Source organism: Cygnus olor, chromosome 7 (genome assembly GCF_009769625.2).
Source record: "Cygnus olor isolate bCygOlo1 chromosome 7, bCygOlo1.pri.v2, whole genome shotgun sequence".
Taxonomy (NCBI): domain Eukaryota; kingdom Metazoa; phylum Chordata; class Aves; order Anseriformes; family Anatidae; genus Cygnus; species Cygnus olor.
Genome location: NC_049175.1, coordinates 10,965,438 through 10,980,477, shown reverse-complemented (window position 1 = coordinate 10,980,477; position 15,040 = coordinate 10,965,438). Strand labels below are relative to the sequence as shown.

General features: G+C 37.8%; 1 protein-coding gene across 2 annotated transcripts in view; it reads right to left on the bottom strand.

The window, feature by feature from the left end:
* Nucleotides 1-1,901: 1,901 nt before the first annotated feature.
* Nucleotides 1,902-15,040, bottom strand: part of REEP3 (receptor accessory protein 3) — a 39,473-nt gene continuing 26,334 nt past the window's right edge. For both annotated transcript variants that reach the window (XM_040562829.1, XM_040562830.1), the window contains exons 6-8: nucleotides 10,195-10,342; nucleotides 6,623-6,774; nucleotides 1,902-5,876 (exon numbers count right to left, since the gene is read on the bottom strand). In XM_040562829.1, the coding sequence (XP_040418763.1) occupies nucleotides 5,820-5,876; nucleotides 6,623-6,774; nucleotides 10,195-10,342 (357 nt within the window). In that variant the 3' untranslated portion in view covers nucleotides 1,902-5,819. The remainder of the gene's footprint in view (nucleotides 5,877-6,622; nucleotides 6,775-10,194; nucleotides 10,343-15,040) is intronic.

Here is a 15,040-nt window from a genome sequence, read left to right as displayed (position 1 = left end):
AGACCTGGGAACTGGGCACCTGCACATCTGTTCTGCTTGCTTCAGCCAAACTGCCTACCAAAAACATTCTTACCCTGTGGCTTTCATCCAGTTTCTACAGTGGCACCTAAAAGGTCCGTGGACCAACCCTATGGGCAACAGAAGAAACTCTGGTTATTTAAGTTGGCTGTTCCAGCATTAAGGATAGACACACTACTTCTTTTTAGTTGGATCTGGGAAAAGGAGGAGTTGACACAAAAGCATGTTAAGTGGCCTTCTTTGATGCAGTAATTTCCTTCTGGACTGTAACACAAATGGTTATACCTGTATTTTTCCTAGCATTAAGTTTGAAAATGCAGCTTTACTATTACACTACCTTTATACAGGTGCTTTGTTTTGTTGCTTTATTAAGCCTCTCTCTCCTACCACATGAAAAAGTCCGTTTCCTTTGAGGCAATAAGCTAGGATGATCTCCCCTTAGTTTTCTTAGTGCAGGAGAATTAAAATTAATGGGGTTTGACCATGTGTGCCATGCAACATTGTGGTTATGTTGGCCAGGAAGCGTTAAGTGCTGTTTACCTTGGAACTCTGACAACACGGATACCAGGGACTTCCTAAAACATTTCTGAGCTTCCTTACCCATTTTGGCACTAAACATTAGCAGACAGTGAAATCCTAGGTTTTATCCAAAGTCCTTAGTCTCTCTACTCCATCTACTTTCATGATTCCTACCTTAGTTCAAATAGAGCAGTCTGTTGCTGAACCTTGGCAAACACAGGTAGACTTAATCATGGCAGGCTCCCATTTTGCTCCTGAGTAGAACACGAAGCATGAAAATAATTGTGGAAGTCTACTGATTTTACAGGACCTGTTAGGTTTCTCCTCCTGCTCAGTCATGTGTTCCCAGCTTACTGTGGAAAATAAAGAATGCTTAAGGTCTCTTGCATAAAAGAGCCCCAAACAGCTCTCACCATTGCTGCATCTGCTTCTCCTTGAACACTTCAGCCTAGGACAGAAGTACAGCAGAATCTTAGCATTACTACATGATCATGTTTTCAGCAGGTCTGGCCAGCATCACATTAAAGAGCTGGAAAACAGCTTTTAGGCTGCTTTCATGAATGTTCCTGCTATGCGTGAAACATCAGTTGAATAAATAAAGCAAAAAATCAGCGTTGTTTTCCAACAGCCACAATTTCTTCAGTAGGTGGAGGGTTTATACTGCATGAACTGTTCTGACATTGGGAACTGAGTCACTGCAGGGTCCCTTACAGATAGTCTGTTTCTAGGATATATTTTCATAATGCACAGCACACAGTAACTATAAATAGTAGTTAATGAATCCTTGCACAAAAGGTCCAGAAAACTAGGTTACCGAGTGTTTTGTTTGGGCTTTGCTAGGGATGTTAACAGCTTACTAGAAGTGAGATTTAAACAAGGAAAGGCCTAAATTCTCCCATTCACTGCCTCCTCCTGTGTACCAGAGAACTCCGTTCACTAGGAAACACAAAACAAAGTCTGTTTTTTTGGCACAAGCACAAAAATGCTGCATGAAAAAAACAGCTAGCATAGAAAAAAAATTAAAAGTTTTAATTAAAAAAAAATTCCAACACTTCCCTAGGAAGCCATACTCTTTTGGGAGATTAAGCATCTGATTTTGACTTTACTCTGAGAAGAACATATAATGAAAATATTTAATGCTACTGCATTTTGAAGTTGCCTTTAGCAGGGTAAATTCAATTTAAGTCTAAAACAGCATCAGGCTCCATGGCAAAACCTGAAGGACAGTTTAGTCATACTTCAGTTTTTAAAGTCTCCTGGAAGTTTAGATAAGCTGTTTCAGTACAGGAATCATAATAGTAAAATACAAATTACAGAGTGACTGGTTTGTAAATCATAATTCAGGTAATAAAATATCCACTGCGTCCTGCTCAAAGCAGCATTTATTAAAGACAGCATCAAGATAAGTCAATGCATAATGAAACTTTCCCTCCTACAAATATGTAAACAAGCTGACAGCAAGGTATTATTACAATATAAAAAGTAAAGCTTACATTGCATTTTTTAAAGCTACTAACTTCAGTCTCAATGTAGACAGTCTCTGGTCTGTAGCATTCAAAAATATGAGTTCTTGAAAAACGTTGAAGTATTGCCTTTGCACACACGTGTTTTTGTAGAAAAATACTTTAAAATAACAACTTCCCATTATTAAAACCAACACCAAAATAAAACTCATTTTTTGTTATTAACAATGTGTTAAATACATCTAGCACTTACTCCACTGTTCTGCTTAACCAAATTATCTTGTGTTCATTTTAAAATTCATTATAATCTGCAAAAAGTATCTTGGATAATATTCAGTTACTTAAACATGGCTAAGCAATTAGCATTAAGTAGCTAATATTGGCAATTACCTTGTAATCAGAGTCCAGCCTAAGTTTATATGCAACTGAGGCCATCAATTTAAACCTCATCTCAAACTGCGTATTTTAACATGTACAGTAGGCTCTTGCTAAGAAGTCCGAGTCAGTTAAGATATATTTTGGAAATACTCCAAAACTTTACAAGAAATATGTATTCTATTGTAAACTACCTTTAATCCCTATGTAAGTTTTTCTTTAACTATACTAGCATTTGTTGGTAGCAGTCAGACAATTCTCAGGAAACACTTTGTGAGATTATTTGATGTGAATAGGTAGTTGAAATTCCAAAATCAAAAAGGTTGTTAAATCAAATTTTGATGTCTTAACTTTTTTCCAAGAAGTTTACTGGCAAAAGGTAGAGAGATGACCTTTGCAGTTGTTAAGGCAAAAAAAAGTTTGAAAATTCTCTGTACACAAAGTTTAAGATAACATTTCAAAACCAGACTAAACTAAATTTAACATGCAGAAATATGTATCATTTGGATGAAGGCTAATTATGCAATTGTGCCCTGTCAAGCATCAGCTGACAATGAACAGCAAGGAAAAGAAAATCTAAGATAACAATAGTGAAGCAGTTTCAGGACGAATTCAAAGATCAAAAACAAGCTGGGGAGAGAAAGAGGGGGACACTTTACAGCAGGGTATTAGACAAAAAGAATAGCTAGGAAAACACTGGATGATTTATCACTTAAGACAGTATCTGCAAGAACACATACATTTACATGCAAACAGTAATTAATATGAATAATACTGCCAGCATTCCTAATCCCATCCATATTTCAGGGAAGGGGAGTTTATTTAGCCTGTCACCACTTAATTAACAAGTTACATTTGTCAGAAGTTACAGCCTTAAGTACGTATCATTGCATAAAGCAACTTACTGACCATGAGCTTTCTAGAGCCTAAACTTCTACTCAGATGTCTTCTAGCCTTGGAAGCATGAAAGGAATCCAACCCTAGAAACAGAATCTACATGACCTTGAAACAGAAACTAGAATTCTGAAAGAAGGGCTTTCTCAGCTCTTTCACGCAGGATTCTCATTTGTAAAGCAATGACAATTTTATTGCCATGCTTACTAATTAAAAAAACATCATGAGTTAGCGCAAGATGTGGCACCAAGTGCTCGGGGAGGATGCTCAACTGGAGAATAACATTTAGAGATTCGACTCAGTGTCCAGGTTATTCTAATTTTTGAGGAAGGGCAAGATGCAAATACAAAAGCCTGTTTCCTCTAACATCTTACATACCATAACACACAGACAGACTTTTCCTGCTTGGGCGTTTCCTCCATTCAGGGAAGCAGATGAGAATTGCAAACATTTGTGGGGCAGAGGCAATGAACCACACCCTTTCTGAGCACTGCCCTCCACTCCTCGCACCCTAGGAAACAGCTCATTATAAAAGCTAAATCACAAATTGCCATTTTGGTTAGAGGACAGGATTTTTTCACTATACTCACTTGGGAGAGAGCAGGCTTCCTGTCATCTTGCATGAAATGATGTCTTTGAGTAAAGTAAAACAAACTTTGGCCTTCTGATCCCATATGGAATGTTGCAACTTCTTACTAAAGCATTTACCTTCCATGGAGATGCTAAAAGCACCGTGCTATCAATATCGTTACATCTGTCCAAGGCTTTACATTTTGCTTGTAAATGCCTACAATCGCAATGCCAATACAGACCAGCTGCATTTTTATCCATAAAATTCAAACCCTGGCCCAAAGAAATCTACAGAAGACTACTTCAATGGCAGTCTATATTAACAGGCCATTAAGTGCCCACCAGCAGCAAATCTGCTATGGCTGTAACAATAAAAAGAAAACACTGCAGCAGACCCTTAAGAAAACGTTTAAAAGCACTGCAGTAGACTTGCAGGTGACTGTCATACCTGGGAGAAAGTTTAAGGATTGGAGTCTGAGATTCGAGGATAGGAGGGACAACACATCATTCTCCTTTACAGAAAATTAACACCATCTCTACCCATGCCAAGTAATAAAAAAAACTATCTACAAAAAGTGGATTTGTCTTGCCAAAATTCATGGTAAAAAACTAAAGTCAGCCTACTTCTCAGAATTACAGAAAATGGAACCAACAGGAACCTCAAAAGGTTATTTTGACAAGTCCCTGCCTTGAATGACATTCCAAAATTAATCTGTGCAAACAGTCATGCCATGGACACTAGGTTATAACATGGCTGAGTAAATGAGCTAGACTTTCAGAAAAAGCTATTTGTATGTAAATATTTTAGTAATAACTTTAGCAATAAAATACTACATTGCCAAATTTAGAATCCACATGATAAGAAATATACACATATACATAATCTAAATATATATATATTTTCTTATAGAAATGCAGAGCAAAACCAAACCAGGGCCTGAATAATCAATCATACATGCCACCACAACAGTATGACTTATATTAATTACACAGTTGATGGGCTGCTCAGATCCCTGAGGTCTATCACCAGAATCGCTACAAGTTTTATTTACCACAATTTTAACCAAAAACTGACTTAAATCATGTTACATCTTCTCAGCTGAAGGGGGAAGAAAAAAGAAAACACCAAAAAAAACAGACAGATAACCCCGCAGCCCTGTAAGACACAGAAAGGCACCTGATTATATTGTTAAGTGTTAGTTGCAATTATCTACAGCATCCTAAATGTACTTAAGCAATCAAGTTATAAAAAGACCACGAACTACAGAATTGCTGGCATTCAAAAGATAAGTCTAATCTACCTAAGAATTAACTAAAACGACATGTGCAGCTGTAAATCAGTAAGTGCGCAAAACTACCCAGTTTTGCATAAAGTGCTAAACGTACCCCCATTTTGTACCTGTTAGCATTATACAAGTTCGTTAAGCTTGGAAATATGATGTGAGAAGATGATATTAAGGATACTCCCTGTCTATCTCACCTTTCCTTCTCCTTCCCCATATCATATGCTGTCCTTTAAACTATGCTTTTTAACTACACATAGGTCTTTTCAGGAACTGTAGTTCAGAAGAATATATCAAGTATACCTATCTTTCCATGTAAACTAAAGGACACTATGGGTTCGACTTTCACAAGTTCCAAACACTTACAGCTTCTGCTAATTCACTTGGACTTGTAATTATTTCAGTCTGCTCAGTACCTCTGAAAAAGTCAAGCTGTTTCCTGTTACTCATTTAACTCTTATTTAAGCAGTGATGAAATTCATCCTATACCTTCTCCAGATTAAAGTCTAAACAACAAGCAATTACAGAAGAGCAGAGTAATACATTATCAAATCATTTAGGCTCACAAAACCAAGTCCTACCATATCTATTCATATATATCCATTATATGAATCATACACAGATCTTTAACACTTGAAGTACTGAATTCAAGTTATTATAATACAGCAGTTTGACTTGCAGGCATTGTGCAATAAACTTAGAAGTATACGGCGGGTCTCTTCTTTACTCTGTATTTCAGTGATCCATACCGTATCTGAGGGGAAAAAAAAATAGAACTTAAAAGAGTTAAGGTCACTTCAGACAGAAATATTTACCTTTCTACTACTCCAATATAATAAGTGTCATTAAGCATGCTTTGGGCACTTCACAGAGTCAGGGAGATAATCTGCCTCTGACTGAATGACAGACATTTTCAACAGAATTGGGCAAGAAGCTGTTCCCAGAGTTACCCCCCAAACTTTATGAGATTAACCACAGACATTTATCCTGAAGCATCCTTAAGTTTGTGACACACGCAAACACAAAGCTCTTTGAATCCCACATACAAATCTTCTCTTTGTGGGTTACAAGTCAAAGCAGGCCATATGTCTATGCCAACTAATAATTGTGAATTATCTTCAACCATTAAAACAGCAGATGCTTAATATGCACAATCAAGACACTCTACTGCAGGTGACAACACCATTATCTACACTCCTTTCAAGGTATGCCATTTCTGGAACTTGGGATTGGTGGTGTCAGCATTAAGATTACAAGCATCCCTTTTCCCTTGCGTAGTTAATTTCATTCCTGCATAATTTCATTAAGCACCCCAAACTACAAATGCTTCAAGCCTAGATACTGTTACCACACACACTTCCTTCTCCATTTCACATTCTATAACCCAGTTATCATTGATAAACCCTCTAAGATTAAGATAAAAGTTAAATTCTGACATTATTAAAATGCCAAGGTACATCTTTAAAAGTAAACTCAACACTTAAGAAAAATTATACTTGCCTCTTTACGGCCTTTAATAGTTTTCACAGATTTCATGCTCTGCGTTCTTCGAAGGCCTCTCTGAGCAAACATTTCATCCTCGGAATGTGTTCCCTCCACCTCTTCATCTGTTTTATCATCTCCAGGATTTTTTTCCATTGGAATTTTGTAACCTTTAAAAAGCAGTCGTATAAAAGCTTGAATAAAAAGTACCTGTAACTTTTCTAAGAAAGCCGTACACACATCCATCTAAAGGATACGTCACTCTTCCTGATGCTTCAAACCAACAAGGCATATAGCAATCTGCCAGGAGCAGCACATTCTGCCATTTGTGAGAAACAAGCCAGTTCATTCCATGGGTACGTAATGCAGCAGTCCCTTAACTACAAAAGTTAAACCATCAGTTTGGCACCATATTCTGCTTTACAATGAACTACAAAAAAAAATCAATGGTCTTCTTGAGAAGTACTTAAGATTTTTGGCAACACTGCTGTTTGGAGGCTATTTGAGGGGAAAAAACAAAAATAAACTTGCAGATGAATGAAAACTCTTCTTCTGATCCCGACTATATTTTATTTTATGCGCGCCCTATAGTTTTCCACAGCCACTACTAAATGTGCTGAATAACACTGATGCCAACACCAAGCATCTGGACAAAAATAACGTCTTCACTTTCAGTGTAATCTGTTGTGAATTGCCAGACGAATACCTACTTTTACACTAAAGGCTACTAAATGGGACACTACTCTCCACCAGCCCTATTATTAACTATGAAATTACTGTGTACTTAAAATTAAGTACAGGCAGATGTATTAGAGAGATAAACCACTCTATACCTTTTACAATCTACGTTGTGTTTTAAACTTAACTTTATATGTTTATTTGGTTATTCCTTCCTTCGGTGTTTGTTTTACTATCTCATAGCGAAGAACAAACCAGAAGGTTTCCAGCTGCCCAGTTTATTGTCCTCCTCCCTCCTCATTGCCACTCCCATTAGAAGTTCTATACTGGTTTTCCATTCTCAGAGGACTCCCCCCAAAAGAAGAGATTTGCTGATGTATCTTAGCAGGAGCCATGAAGTTTCATGTTTCCTTAGAAGAATGTTTAGTTTTTGCAATTTGGGATAAATACAAAAGACTCAGTTTAGGGCAAAATCAAAGCAGCCTTCAAAATAAGGAAAGAATTCTGAGTCTCGTGTTATTTCTCACTTAGACATCACTTACACATCTTTTAACTGTGCTTTTTGATTTTGAGTGACCCGTCTTTAACCCCAGAAGAGACATTAAGATAAAAAGTGGCAAGTCTAAAAACAAAAGTAAGAACATTATGATCTTCATGATTTACTTCTCAGTCCTATATAAAGTTGATCAATACCAAATAACTTTTCTTCACCCAGCCTTCTTGTCCCTCCTCAAACAAACCCTAATCTTTCATTTCTCCAGTTCTCTGCCCCATAGAATCAAATCCTACTCTTTCACTTCTCGAATTTACTGCCAGAGTTCAGTTTGCACTTACTAGAAATTAACATATAAAACTAATTTTAGATTAGTATCTTCATACTTGCATGCACACTTTCTGCATACTTGCATACTCTATGCATGTTAAATACCAAACTTCATTTTAGACAGATACAGTGTGAAAGAGTTATTAAGGGTTGCTTAAATCCTGCAAAACTAGTACCAAGGTTATTAACAAACATTTTCACTAGAGGGAGCAAACTGCTTAAAAACATGTGCTGGAAAGATCCTTAGGGTCTAAAAGCCAAGACTCCTCATCATAGACATATACAGCTCCCAAATGTAATCTGGTCCCACTGGCAAGCTCTACTTTCGAAGGCCATTCCAGAACTTACAAGATCGAACACCTAGGGACATCTTTTAGACACTAAACCCAACTTTATTCATAACCAATAACCACTTCATCTTAAAACAATGTTTCTTTAAGCAGGTTCTTTCTTTCCTTTCGGTCATTTCATTTTTTCCTGAACTTAGAATCAAGCTTACCTAGCTCCATTGCTATCCAGTGCAGACTTGCCCCTCCTGCCATTTTAGAGACAACCTGTCACTGCCTCCAGTACATTTTCAATTAATCTTTTCTTAAACGTGGAAGCTTTCAATCATATCTGTTACTTATAGTTATTTACTAGGGATGTTTTCGGTGGCACGAATACTTATCTGTAATTGTAACATGCCATTTGATTCATCAAAATGACATTTGCCTTTTTCATAACAGTCACCCCATGATCAAAGTCCTTCTACAAATGGGTCTTTTCAAATGGCTTGTACAGAAACCCCTAGTGCACATCACAAAAAAATAACATTCTGCTACATAGCATTTCCAACTCCACCAGTGGTTTTGTTTTGTTTTGTTTTTTTAATCCCTAATTTAAAGAAGAAGCTTCAAAGAAAACTGGAAAGGTATACACTAGATTTCGGTCCAGGAGTAGAAATAGTTAAAATTAAAGTATCTCTAAGAAAACATTTTGATGTGAGATTGAACGTCACAGTCACTGACTATTTACACAGTATAACCTGTACTTGAGTAGTTTTTACTGAAAATTGAATTTTCAGCATTTTCAAGTTGCTTCAGAGAAATAACTTATGGTCTGTTACTGAGGAATAGCTCATGTACAACAGCTGCAGTGACATCATCCCTGACACAACTCTTGGTGAATTCATGGGCTTTTTCCCTGGCCAGTACTTTACGCTGACTTGCACAGGATACCTTCTGGGCTCAATTAGCAATTCAGCACAGAGTCATTCAGGTGGCCATTTATTCCTCAAGAAACACTGAGCTACCATGTGATTCCTGGAATGCCTTGTAGTCCACAGCCACCACTTCTCCCCAAAACGGAGAGGTGAAAAGAAAGGACAAACTTAGGGGGATGGCCAAAAGAAACTAGAAGAGAGCTACTTCTTTTGTGAAAAATATCAACCACCTTACGTTGTAGTCTCTCCATTTAAGAAGGTACGGTTGACAGTATTCCACAGAAGTCTCTCTTCAAGCAGCACAGGCTCCAGAAAATCTCTGCAAAAGCATGTTGGTCACTGCACACCATCTTTTGAGGGTCAATGTGCATTAGTATGTTATGGCAATTTAATGCCTTCATTATTCCTATCACCACATGTGATTTTACATTTTGACCCAACAATGATCACAGACCTGCTGAATTCATTGCCATTAGTTTTCTCTTCCTATTTATGGAGATTCCGTAAATTTTAATGTTTAACTTTTTGTCCATTTGTCACAGAAACACTAATTAATCACTTTTTTTTTTTTTTTTACTTCCAATTACGCTTTATTTTGGCAAATTATTGTTGCTAACTGACAGAGACAGGAGAAATTACTAAACTGTTAGTGATTGCGAAAAAAATGCACTGGGGGGACAGGGTGCGTCATTTGTTAACTTTGCAATATGTCTTGCTCAAGCCAATTCCATTCAAATATTCAAGAATTCTTTGTGTTGTTTGTTTTTGTTTATTTTTTTCCATTTCTAAATGGGGTAAATTACTCCTGTTCTTTCTGATTTTTGTCTTCCATGTATTATTTATTATCTGGAAAACAGAATTCCGTTATTTTAGAGGGATACTTACCTGGAGGTTCATTTGCAGAGGCTCTGGTTTTCTTTTTTGTTTCTGGTAATGTCTGATAGGGCCTCTGTCCTACTGGCTCATCTCCTTGTATAGTAGTCAAATCATGCATACTGAAACTTCTCAGTTTCTCAGTTATCGCACCCTGACTCTGAAATACAACAACAGTATCTTTGAAAACAAAGCAGAGGTTTTAATTTTGATGTTAAAGTTGGCTTGATGACAGTTAAGTCCATGTTTCCTTGTTACACTACAAAATTCACTGAACATAAGCATGCAATAAACTTACATTTGCTTTAAGTATTGCTTTTACCCAAGTTTAACTGTATGTTAATTCTAGAGGAAAATGTTACAGATAAGCTAGCTGTTTCATTACAAATGTCTCATTTCACTCCCTTACTCTGAACAAATAAAGGCTTTTTGGGTGAGGGGAAGTGTTTGAAAGAACAAAAACCATCAGAAATGCTCAATTTGCTTCAAACATGATATTTCTCTAGCAGTGTTAGGTAGCATGACAGTGGCTTTAACACTTCCATTTTAAGAAGTGCTGTTGAAGATAAAGATTTCTGATATTTTCTATTTTACTCTCCACAGATTTTAATATGCAAAGGAAAAAAGGATTAAAAGTACACTCTGAAACAGTAACTCAAGTAACTGAGAAACTGGCAGCACTACAAAAGCTCTAGGTCACAGAAACCTGAAACCACAAAACAAAGAGGTCCTGCCTGGACTACAGGCTAGTAGGTTCTCTTACTGGTGCATCTGTACTGACGTAATACTAACCCAACATCCAATACTACATTCAAGGATAGCTTAACACAGTTGAGCATTACTATTTCTTCTAATCGTTTTTGTTAACATCTTTTCTACATGGGAGATAAAGAAAGTTAAAAGATAAAGGAAGGTCATCAAGCAGCTCTTTCATCTTACATCATATGATCTTATTATAGCATTAAAGATTAATTTAAGCATGTAAGCAACCAAGACAGACGCATTACTTAGTATCACGTTAAAACAACATTTAATTCTTGGGCATACGAAGCCAAAAAAAAAATTTCACAATTTCAGAGGATGGTTGACCAACCTGCGCATGAATCCCATCTTGAGCAAGATTTTATTTTGTTCTTGCAAATCAAGATTTTGAGTAGAAATCCTCATTTGAGTGTTATGTTTGGTATCGGTACCATGTATTTGGATACAATTCCACACACCTTTCTCAGCAACAGCATAAAGCAGTTCTTGCACCACTGACCCCAACTATTTGTTCCCACTCTCATGCCAACAACTGTTTGCAGATGGTAGGCCAGTATGTTAAATTATTTCATGTTAAAAATAACTATGTAAAGTGAAGAGAGCGCAGCGATACTCCTCAAACTGGCATGGCCACCAAAGCTTAGGGGAGAGGCAGGAGGGGGTAAGGATGTGGCTGAAACCCGATATTCATTTTCTAACAACTACTCACGAGTACAACACATAAAACTAAGTGCCCTACACATGCAAGAATAATGTAATTTAATTCTTACAACACCATTCATACCCCACAATTAAACAATAAAAGAAAGGGGCTTTTATGAGGGAAGCAGAAGCCTTTGCTTTTCTTGCTCTTCCTACTGACCGTTCCCAAGAACACAGCTACAGCTTGCCTTTAAGTTAAAATGCACCACTGCAGAGTCTGTAGACGCTGTAGGGTCTGTGTATAAATTACACACTCTGAAGTTATTTTTATTTCCTAAAAGGACTTATTTAAGGCAGGTCTGTCACTACAACAGGAATCCTGCCCTTCCACTGCTCCAGTTCTAGTATCAGGAAGTATTTGCACAGTAAACTGATTCACAAACCAGCTGTGTTTGAGGGCTGACAGGCAGCTGCAAGGACGCTAGAGAAATGGAGAGAAACAGAGAGACAGGGCTGCTTCTTCTGACAGCAACAACAGCCTTCAGTATCTGCTATAACACACAAGCCAGTTGATCAGTGTGTCCATTGCCTGACCAGATGCAACTCAGCTCCAGTCTCAATCACTGAACATTGATGAATGCATGAAATGAACCCAGTCAGTTCTCAGCGGAATCCATATGATTTCAGCACAACTCCGCTCACTTTAAATCTGGCCAGAATCTACTGTAACATCACAACAAAGTCTTGATTTGGCCCTGAACAGAAGTATAGGAAGACACACTTGCTTAAAAGTTGCACTGAGTTCACTCATCATGCCACGTACTACAAGACAATCATTTTGAAATTGTACAGGGTAATGCAATTAAGATTATAGTAATTAACATGCTAAGAAGAATTCAAATTACAAGCCTGTATCTCTTATTCTGCATTAGAGACACAGAGGAGTAGATCCTAACTGTGAACGTTTGACCTTATTTTTCAGTGCATATTTGGATACAGAATTGTGTTTTTCAAAGTGGAAAAAAGGTCAAACAATGTGCCCTAAAATAACAATGAGCAAGCATCAAGACCTTTGGAAAGATATCAGGGAAAAATAAGAGATGCAGCAGAAGTGCCTGAGTTACAGGAGGAATGGGGGCTGCACAACCACCACTGTGCTGCAGTCACACTCACAGCATGCCATCTTCAGCAGATACTTCCTACAGTCCCACCAGTCTCCTTCTGCCAGGAAGCAGTTTCCATCTCACCCCCAGGAAGGTCCAATCCAGCCAAATCAAGATCAGTTTGATATCACCACACAGACAAAGAGGACAAATTTCAAGGGGAGAGGGTGGGGGTGTGTGCACTGTTGTGCTATGTTCTTTCTTTCTTTCTTTATTTATTTATTTATTTTAAGTTTTTTGGACTGTTGTGCTGTGTTCTTTATTAAGTGTTGATACAGATCTTAAGTTTTAAGAAGATTCTTCCACCCTCCATGAACAAAATAAACATTCACGTTTAGAATTTTATTATGCTAAGACCTTTGAGATCTTGCTTAGAAAGTTCACATAATTACTGGCCACAGCAGTCCAGTCGCACGTGGGGAATCTCCTGCCTCCAGTGCTCACCTTTACAGCTTTTTTATTTTTGAAGAGATGAACTGTGAAGTTTGTGTAGACTTAAAATGCAGGTCTTAAAAATGAGTCTGCTTATTTATTCACCAGTATTTCCTAAAACATATTAAGCCTTCTTCAGAGATCGCATTCATTACCAGTGATACATCTGAAGCACTAATTAAAGTTGTAATGGGTTTCTAAATCTAATTTTTGATAAAAATAGCCTATTAAAGGGACTGCTTTCTGAGACGACTTGGATTCTAGCAAGCTGTTCATATGTAGTTACAGCAGCTGACCCCCATCTATGACATGCCCTTCTCAACTTTGCTATTAGGCATGTATTTTTATAATCTATATACTTAACCCAGGGAAGTTGCTGTAAACAGACACCACACAGTATGTCTGCCTCGGGGACTATTTTTTCTTGTTTAAATTGGACTTGTGCTCCCTCAGTGGTCAGGATTGCTGAACAAAGCTGCTTAGCTTCATGGGACAAGTGCTGAATGGCCTCTGCATTCACAGAGGTTCCTGGAGCACCGTGGCTGCAAAGCCGTGGTGTGCAGCACCCACATTCCCAGCTGTTCTCTCCCCACTCCAGTCTGGGCTGACAGGGAAGGACTTCTGTTCCCTCTCAACCTGCAGAAGGACTGCTGGCCCACGACTGACCTCTGCAGTGTGCCTGGGAGTCCCAGCAGGGAGGAGGGATGAAAGCAGTATCGCTGGAGAGCGGAGCTGCTAATAGTGATACTGGCTGCATGCCACAGCTGGCTGCAGGGTACCTTCCTCTGTCATGCACTACGCAGGAAGGAGGGGAAGCTTGAGCAAGGCTATTAGAATAGCATTAAAACAGCAGAGAGGTAGCAGATTGAGGATGGCTAACAGTCATACAGAAATACAGCCATCAAAATAAGAATTATTTTCAAATAATTTACACATGAACAGTATTTGTGTGACCTTTTTAGGAAGTGCAGTGTGTTTCAGAGCATAATGAGTAGCCATCCTGCTGGTGGTGATAGAAAAAACAGTGTTCCGTAGTAGCTTGCAAAGTCAGAATTTGTGTGTTGGCAGAAATTGCAGTGTACAGTTAAGTTGCATCTCTGAAGATCTGGAAAGCAGATGCATCAAAATACAGGACACATTGGTGGAACTGAGTATTGTGACAATTTCCAAAAACCCCTATAAAACTGAGCTGGAAGAGCTCCAACAGTTTTCATATCACTAAATGCATCTTGTTGCTGATTCTTTCATACCTTGATTTTTTCTTAATTAGTACACTGTAAAAAGTTATCCTAGAGTGTGCTTCATCTTTAAGTACCCTGAAATTTGTATTTTTCAAAGATTTTTATTCTAAAATTAACATGACAGTAACACAATTTACTTTTCTAATGTATGCTATTTAGCCGGTTTTGAAACACTGAATTTCAACTGGTGTAGATTAATCAATACATTAAGGAAAAAGTAGCTTCATGATCAAATTGTGTTGTCTGGACACAAATTTCATGTGAACAGGGGCTAACTAGCAGCAGCTAAAAATATCAGTATAGGAATTTGAAGTCTAAGCCACAGCTCCTGCCAATTACATTTCAACTTTACAGCTGAGCACTCTTGAATCTATGTCAAATTTTAGTACACTGACCTGTCTGCTTCAGCCTTCCCTACATAGCCAACTAGCCTTTCAATGCTAATCCCATTTTCCTTTGTCAGCCCTTGGAGAAGCCACTCTTTCCCACTTTTGTTCTTGAAAATATTCCAGATTTTCTAAGCGATTTTACTGAAGTCCAGGCAAATTTACTCAAGTCAGAGAATATAGAGATCCTAGCATCATTTACTTGAACACTTTAGTGAGCAGAAGTTTTCTT